The sequence below is a fragment of the Athene noctua genome, chromosome 16 (assembly GCF_965140245.1).
Source record: "Athene noctua chromosome 16, bAthNoc1.hap1.1, whole genome shotgun sequence".
NCBI lineage: Eukaryota > Metazoa > Chordata > Aves > Strigiformes > Strigidae > Athene > Athene noctua.
The window spans coordinates 16,072,181-16,079,938 of NC_134052.1; the positions used below are offsets into that span (position 1 = coordinate 16,072,181).

General features: G+C 66.4%; 1 protein-coding gene across 1 annotated transcript; it reads left to right on the forward strand.

Moving 5' to 3' along the window:
• Positions 1-4,847: 4,847 nt before the first annotated feature.
• On the forward strand, positions 4,848-6,511 carry PDYN (prodynorphin). The gene is made up of 3 exons (XM_074920420.1): positions 4,848-4,929; positions 5,390-5,537; positions 5,814-6,511. Exons 2-3 carry the CDS (start codon positions 5,409-5,411, stop codon positions 6,372-6,374), a joined length of 690 nt encoding a protein of 229 aa, XP_074776521.1. The 5' UTR covers positions 4,848-4,929; positions 5,390-5,408; the 3' UTR covers positions 6,375-6,511.
• The last annotated feature ends 1,247 nt before the right edge of the window (positions 6,512-7,758 follow it).

Genomic DNA, 7,758 nt, shown 5'->3' on the forward strand with positions numbered 1-7,758 from the left:
GTAGTTAAGAAAACTTAACTTTTCTATTACCGCACATTTCTCTTACCCAGGTGCTTAATTACCCTTGTCCCAGGGAAATGACAGTGTGACTCAGAGACAGTTTCCCATTAGAAAGCGACAGATGAATATTAATTAAACTTGCTGGTGGGTGGGCTCGCTCCCAGCGCCTCTCCTGGGGAGACCTTGTCACCCCCAACGCCTGCCCGGACTGAGACCAGCCCCAGGAGGTCCCTCTCACCCAGCTGAGCGCATCTGGGCACAGGTAGAAAATAAGACAACTCCGCTCCGGGGACAGGAGTAACTCAGCCCCCTCCTGGAGCAGAGCGCAGCAGCCCTGAGGAAGGAACCTTCTTACAAACGACTTGTCTCTCTGTGCCTGTGGGGTTTGCTCCATTTCCAGAAGTGCTTCTCCCTCCGGTGCAATTACCCTGCACGGGGAGGCGGCTGTCGGGGTGGGGAGCTGGGGGCAGCCACGGTCACGCTGCTCCCCTCGGTGCCCCGTGGGCCTCGGGAGTTCACGGACTTCTGGGGTGAGGCGGCTGCTCTCGCCCGGTTTGCCCCGTTAAGGGCAGGTCGAGGCGGGGAGGCTGGGCCTTACGGACGGGCGTCGTGGCTTCGGGAGGGCCGGTTGATAGAAGCAACGGTTTTGGTGTAAGGAACGCTCCTCCCCACCGTGTCTGCGGTGCCCGCAGCTCTGCCAGTCTCAGTTAAACCTGCCCAGGGGATGCCCGCAGCTCCTGGCCGAGGGGCTCTGTGGTGGGTTTGCAGCTGCAGTTTGTTCTCGGCTTTGTTCTGTGCCTGCAGAGCCCAGCTCAGCGTGGCGAGGGGGGGCCGTGGCTGCCCTCTGCCTGTGTCCCCCCCGTGGGGCCCGAGTGCTGCCCCCCCTCACCGCAGCGCTGCCGCCTCCTGGGATGGGGCCCACAGGGGACATTTCCCTCGGCTCTGGGGAGGTGGAGGATGCTCTGCCCTTGCCTCCCCTCCCCTCCTCACCCCATCCCCTGGTCCCTCCATGCTGGCACAGCCCCAGCCCGAGCGAGCTGAGCGCCCCCTCCAAGCAAAAGCTGTGGGGTCCCACGTGTTTTTGGGGGAGCAGAGCCTGGCACCCCAAACATGGGTGCTAGTGGAGGTGGCCACCAGCCCTGGGGATGGGGGACCACAGGCTGCCCCACTTGCCGCTGGGCAGCTGCTGGGTGCCCAGTGGAGGGTTGTGGCCGTGCCGATGGCCCTGTAGCCCTCGCCAGCACCGGGAGGGCTGAGCGGGGGGCACCGGGTCCAGGAGCGGGTGTTCAAGCTGGGGAGAAAGGCAGGTTGCTGGGAAACATTCCTCTTGAGCTCCGATAAAAATAGCTCCGTCTTCAAGGCGAGAGGACGGGCTGCGCTGCCGGCAGCTCATGGGATGCGCTCGCACCCGCCGGGGCTGCGGGGGACGGGACAGGCTGGCCTGGCCCCACGGGGGCTGCCGGACCCCCCAGCCCCTCACCTCTGTCATGACGCGGTGGTGGATGAGCTTGGGGGGTGCCCTGGCATTGCCCAGCACGGCCCTCCACCCCCCAAATTTGGCTTGGAAATGTGTGAACAGCAGTCAGGGCTGAGCTGGGAAGGTGTGAGGGGGGGTTTCTGACCCCCACCCCGCTCCCCCTGCCCCTTTGACTCATCTCTCTGAGTTTTCCCCCAGGGGAGAGAGTGATGTGGGGGAAGCCCGTCAGGTCTGAGCCCTGTCGGTGCGGAGCTGGGGGGTTCCCGTGCGAGGGCTTTGCTGTCCAACCACCGCTGGGCTGGGTGGGTTGGGGGGGAAACCAGCCTTTTGTGGGGCATGGAGACCCCCTCGCCCTTCCTGGGGGCTTCAGACGAGCTCTGTCCTCTCCCCAGCATCACCGTGAGGACGGTGCCTCTCCCCAGCCTGGGGAATGATGGGGGGGGGTCAGGGCTTCACACACACCCACCCCCCCTTTCTTGAGCAGGATTTGAATTTGATGCCCAGGGGGGGATTCACACCCCTGACAGCCAAACTCCTCCAGCACGCAGCTGAGGGGGGACACAGCCCCCACCCCGGTCCGCTGCCACCTCCCATGTTTGGGACACGCGTTTCAGCCCCGAGGACCGACGCTGGCCCCGACGGGGGTCCCCGAGGGACGCAGCCGGTGGCGGTGCAGCGGCAGGACGTGTGCCCCGGTCCCCAGGGTGGCTGGGGGGCTGCGAGGAGGCCCCGGCACAGCGGGAGAGCTTGCTCGGGAGGTGGCGAGGATGCTGCGGGGCTGATTATTCACAGCTTCCCTCGCCCCGATTGGCTCCGCGGCGCTGAGCGCAGCCGGGCCCCGCTGCAGGAGGAGACTCGGTGGCCATAAAAGCAGGTGGGAGCCAGTGGGCGGCCAGTCCGGCGGGCACCCCGGGCACTGCCACAGGGCCACCCGCCAGCGTGGCCTTGCCGCTGCCACCACTGCCACCGATGACCGGCTCAGCCTGATGCCCGCGGAGGGACACCCATCACCCACCACCCGTCCTGACTCGGCGAAGCGGGTGCTCGGCGGGACGGGGAGCAGCGGCAGGTAGGGCTGCCGGGGTCACCGTCCTGCTCCCACGGATACCTGGGGTATTGCTCCTGCTCACCGAAGAGTGAGACTCCGTTTAAAAACACTCCCCGAGTCGCGGTGCCGAGAGCGGCTCACGGTTGGGCTCGTTGCATTATTTCGAGGAGCTCCCGCCTGGCCGCAGGTACTCCTCTTGTCCCTCGAGATGTTTTGTAGCCCATAAACTGGTGTCCGAAGCGTCACTGGGGTTCGTTTGGACACTGATGCCATGTCTGCCACCCTGGCAGCGGGGACACCCAGGGCTCGGAGGGGTGAAGGGAGGTGGGAGGGAGAGGACGGGGCGAGGTTTCCGTTTCCCCCACCTTGGCTCAAACAGCAGCAGCACCCGCAGTGCTGGGTTTTGTTGCTATTCTGTTCCAAAAGTCATCGGGCCTTTTGAGAAGCCTTGTCTGGAAGGTGTTTCCAGGTCATTTTTAAAGGTAAGGAAAGGAACTGCTGGAAAGGGATTCTTCTTCTCCACCAGAAATACCTGCAGGGTCCTAACCCGCCTGAGTTAGACCTGTGTGGGAGGAGAGATCTGCTCAGCCTGGGAGAGCTGTTCCCGTCCCTCGCTAGAAAAAATCGGGGGTCGGTCTCTCTGCTGCCTGGCGCACCCAGTCCCCACTCCCCGTCCCTCCGTGGGTCACTGAGGAGCTGCCCCCCGGGTGCACGGACGCAGCTGTGAACCCCGGGCACGGAGCTCTCGAGTGGAAACGGGACGGGGAGGAGGGGACCCGGGCAGACGCCCGACACAGGACGTGCTGGGGGCGGCCGGGACCCTCTGCCAGCATTGCCAGACGCTGCCACCATCCTGGCGAGGTGTTTCTGCAGGAGGGACGGCTCCGGAGCCTCAGTGCTCTTCCAGGTGATGCTGCTTTTCTTCTTCCACCCTTTGTTTTCTTCCCCTTTTCCTGCCCCAGTCTTGCCAGTTGCCCCCACCGGCCGCAGGAGCCGGCAGAGCGCTGCGGGGGCATTTGTGGCACCACCTGGACGAGGTCCGTTTGCCGCGGGGTGTCCCGGGGTAGCCAGGCAGGGAGATCCTCATCGTTCTCCAGAGAACGGCAGCTCCCTGGAGTGCCACGACGTCCTCCGGCTGCAGCAGGGCCAGGGGCTGGGGGCCAGGGGTGGGACACACCGAGTCCAAAACGCCGCAGGACTGAGCTGCGCGGTGCCGGTCGCGCCTCCAGCTTGTCGCCGGCCACGCGTGGGGTGAACGTTGCCCGGTGCAGCCCTTCCCCGCGGCCCCGAGGAGCGTGCAGAGAGCACGGCAGGGCCAAGGGAGGGGAAGCGGATGGGAAAAGAGGGGGGAAAAATGTTCCCGGTGGGGCTGCTGGGAAGCAGCCGGGGGCTTTCTTGGGAGTTTCATTCTGCTCGGTGCTGCAGCTGGCACCTACCTGCGCGGCTGGCGGGTCCTCGCTCGTCGGTGCTGTCTCGGGGGTGGCGAGGCAAGAAGGGACCGTGGCGGTGTCTCAGCTGTGTCTCACGGAGGTCCTGCCGTGCCGGGCAGGGCGAGCAGAGGTGAGGCACTTCGGGCTGCCCGGAGCCCCTGCATGGTGCAGCCGAGGAATGCAGACAGCTCGACGCACGATGGTGCAGATAATTCAAATTAAATTTTAATCTAGCATGAATTAATACCGTGGCATTAACATTTCTTCATCGGTACCAATTACGGTACATTAGCAGATACCGCTGGAGAATACAATAGTCTCTAATATGCGTCATTAATGTGTAACAGATCCCTCTGGGTTATGCCTTTCCACCCCAGATAAAAGCAGCCGAAGAGGTGGTTGGGTGCTTGCTGCCAGCGCAGCCCTTTGGGATCAGCTCTTGCTCCCGGGGCCATCGTGGTCCCGGTGGCACCGCAGCCAGGGCTGGCGCTGGCCCCTCCAGCCTTGCCCAGGGGGGTGTGGAGTGGCACCGGGCACTGCCAGCGGCACAGCCCCTCTCCCAGCTGTTGCACGGTGTGCTCAGCCCTCCCTGGCCTTGGCCACGGAGGTAAGAGGCTCTGGCACGGCTCCTGGCAGGCTGAAGGACGGCGATCACGGCCGGCAGGTAGGCTTGAACCAAAAATCCAGCTTTCTCCCCCTCCCTCCTGCTGCACCAGCCTGGCAGAAGCAGCGGGTGGGAGGGAGGGGAGATGGAGCTGCCCCGTCGTGGGGTGCAGCAGCCTGGGGTGAGTCCGTGCTGGGTGATGGCACCCCCTGGCCCCTTTCTGCCGGCGGCTCTGATCGTGGGGCTTTTCTTCCCCAGGACCAAGGGGGAGACCCAGTGATTCATCCCATCGGCACCGCGCAAACGCGGCGATCGCAATATTGCAGAGAACTCAGCACCGAAGGAAAAAAAGGGGCTTTTCTTTCTAACGGTACAGAAGGAGCGATGGATGGGATGGGATGGGAAGGGATGGGATGGGATGGGAAGGGATGGGATGGGATGGGATGGGATGGGATGGGATGGGATGGGATGGGAAGGGATGGGATGGGATGGGATGGGATGGGATGGTGGTCCCTGCCCCGGGGATCTCGGTGGCCCTGCGGGCCTGGCTGTGGCTCAGAGCTTGTGCCAAGGACCAGGCTGCAGCCAGGTGAAGGGGTCGCATCCCACAGTGTCCCCTCCGGCCCCTCCTGTCCCCTTCTCTCCCTGCCTGGGACCCCGGAGCAGCACCCGGAGGTGAGTTGCACGGGCACAGATCCCAGGGCACATCCCCAGGAGCAGCCGTGCAGGCGGCAGATGCCCCGTGCTGCGGGTGCCGGTGGGACGGTGACAGGCTCCCTGGAGCCGGCACAGGGAGGGTGACGGGCTCCGTGCTGTCTCACCCTCTCCAGGCAGCGGCTGCGGGGTGAGATGGCGCGGCGGGCGCTGGCGCTGGTGTTCTGCCTCTCCTTGGCCGCGGCAGCATCTGCCAACTGCGTGACCCAGTGCTCGCTCTGCGCCGCCCAGACCCGCGGCGCCGACAGCAGCGTCCAGCCCCTGGTGAGTGCCGGCCCCACGCAGCCGTTAACCGGGGAGTGGGGGGGGTGTCACAGCAACGGGGGCATCGCGGGTGCTGGTGCACCGTCGGCAGAGCTGGGTGCTGCTGGGGTGGTGTTCGTGGGCACCCCAGGGCGCTGGGAATGTGCTCCTCACTGGCAGCGCGGTGGGCACATGTTCCTGGGCTTGGGGTGGGGGCACCCCCGGCGTGGGGTGGGAGGAAGGCAGGGGGGTCACCCCAGTGATGCCGGCGGGTGCCCCGGGGTCGCTGTCTTGCAGCTGTGCCTGTGGGAATGCCAGGGCTCCGCGCTGCCCGGCCCCGAGTGGGAGACATGCAGGAAGGCGCTGGCGCTCCTGGCCCCGCTGGTGGCCCTGGCTGAAGGGACAGACCCGTCCCCTCGGGAGGAGGATGAAGATGAGCTGGAGCAGGAGCTGGGTCCCGGGGAGCTGCCGCCGGCACCGGCCAAGCGCTACGGGGGCTTCATGAAGAAAATGGCCAAGGGGAAGCTGCTTGCCCTCCTGCGCGAGAACGCCCACAGCAAGGGCGGCCTCAGCAAGAAATTCGGGGGCTTCGACCGCAAACCGGGGGAGCGGGCGGCCCCCGAGGACTACCCGGGGCCGGCAGGTGACGGCGACGAGGAGCCCACGGGTGCCGGGGCCGAGGGGCAGGAGCTGGCGGAGCTGCACAAGCGTTACGGCGGGTTCATGCGCCGGATCCGGCCCAAGCTGAAGTGGGACAATCAGAAGCGCTACGGGGGGTTCCTGCGGCGGCAGTTCAAGGTGACCACGCGGTCGGAGGAGGACCCCAGCGCCTACTCAGGGGAGGTCTCAGACCTATAAAGTCGAGCGTGGGACGGGCGGCACCACGGTCCCCACGCTGCCAGCCCGGACTGCGCCGTCACCCCCCAACCCCATCCCCTGCCCAGCCCGGCGTGGCCAGTGTCATCCCTGCCTCGTCCCCCCCCAACCCCATCCCCAGTTGTCCCTCCCTGGTCCACTTGTCCATCCTGTAGGGACCTCGTCCACCGAGGGGACAGTGCCACCCCTCCGGGTGCTGGCGGTGGGGCTGCAGGTCCAGCCCCAGGACTCCTGGGGGCAAATCGAGGTGTGGGGGGGACACGCACACACACCCCCCTGCCTCCTGCAGCTGCAGAAGCATCTGGAAACCATCAGAGCTGATGTTCAGAGCAACGGCCTCTGAGCACCGGGAGGAGCTGGGGCAGGATCAGGCCCTCGGGGCTGGCAGATGGCCCACGGCCACGGGGAGAGGCGGCGGGGCAGGGCTGGCACCGTCACCGGGGCAGGCAGCCGGCGGAGCACGGCCCCGACTCCCCTCACCGCATCCCACCCATCCCAGCACCCAGCTTGGGGCCCCCCTGGGCTGCCCCCTCTAAGAACAACCCCTCGAGGCAGGGTCGGACCCGCGCCCCGGCCCCCCCTCCCCCCACAGCCAATAAAAGGCAGATGCCAACGAAGCCGAAGCCGTGCCGGGTGCTGAGTGTCCTCCACGGGGCAGAGCGAGCCCCCGGCATGAGGGGATCACACACCCCAAGCTCGGGGCTGGGCGGGGGGAACGGGGTGCCCAGGGGTACCAGCTGCGAGACCCAGGGGCAGCACAGGGTGATACCATCCCTGCGCCGTGGGTGCTATGGGCTGTGGGACCCCGCAGGGGAGGCAGGGCCCCCCCAGTCCAGCTGTGCTGGGGGCAGTGGCCAAGCTGTCCCCTTCCCACTGAGGACGGTATGACGCCGCCGGCAGCAGCTCAGTGCTGAGACTCCCCCCCCCCCGAGCAGCCAATTCCCTCTCGAACTCCTCCATCGCAGCCTCACGCTCCGCACAGCTCGTTGCCACGGGCAGCCCCACGCTGCGGCCCCGGCACGACGGGGCCACGTGCCAGACAGGTCTCTGCAGAGCACGGGCATGCTCAGCGCACCCATGGCCCAGGCTGCAGCCCTGGCTCCAGCTCACCCTGTGGGGAAGGGGGGGGGACACACTTCAAGAGCCTGGTCTGACCTCACCCTCCTGCTGCCCAGGGGGACCAGCACCACAGCCCCCATCCCAGCCTCACCCCGCTTTTGCGGCCATCCTCCTCCTCCTCCTCCTCTCTGTTGCACACCACAGGGCTGTGCAGGATGAGGCCCCCCCTCCTCGCTGCAGGACTTACAGGACACCCCCCCCATCCGCCCCAGTGCAGGTGACAAGGTGACCACCCTGAGCACGGGGA

What these genes read in the sequence shown, in the direction of transcription:
- PDYN (XM_074920420.1), top strand. Translation starts at nt 5,409, where the DNA reads ATGGCGCGGCGGGCGCTGGCGCTGGTGTTCTGCCTCTCCTTGGCCGCG. An exon ending in ACAGCAGCGTCCAGCCCCTG is followed by an intron (nt 5,538 to 5,813) that starts GTGAGTGCCGGC and finishes GCTGTCTTGCAG; the next exon opens with CTGTGCCTGTGGGAATGCCA.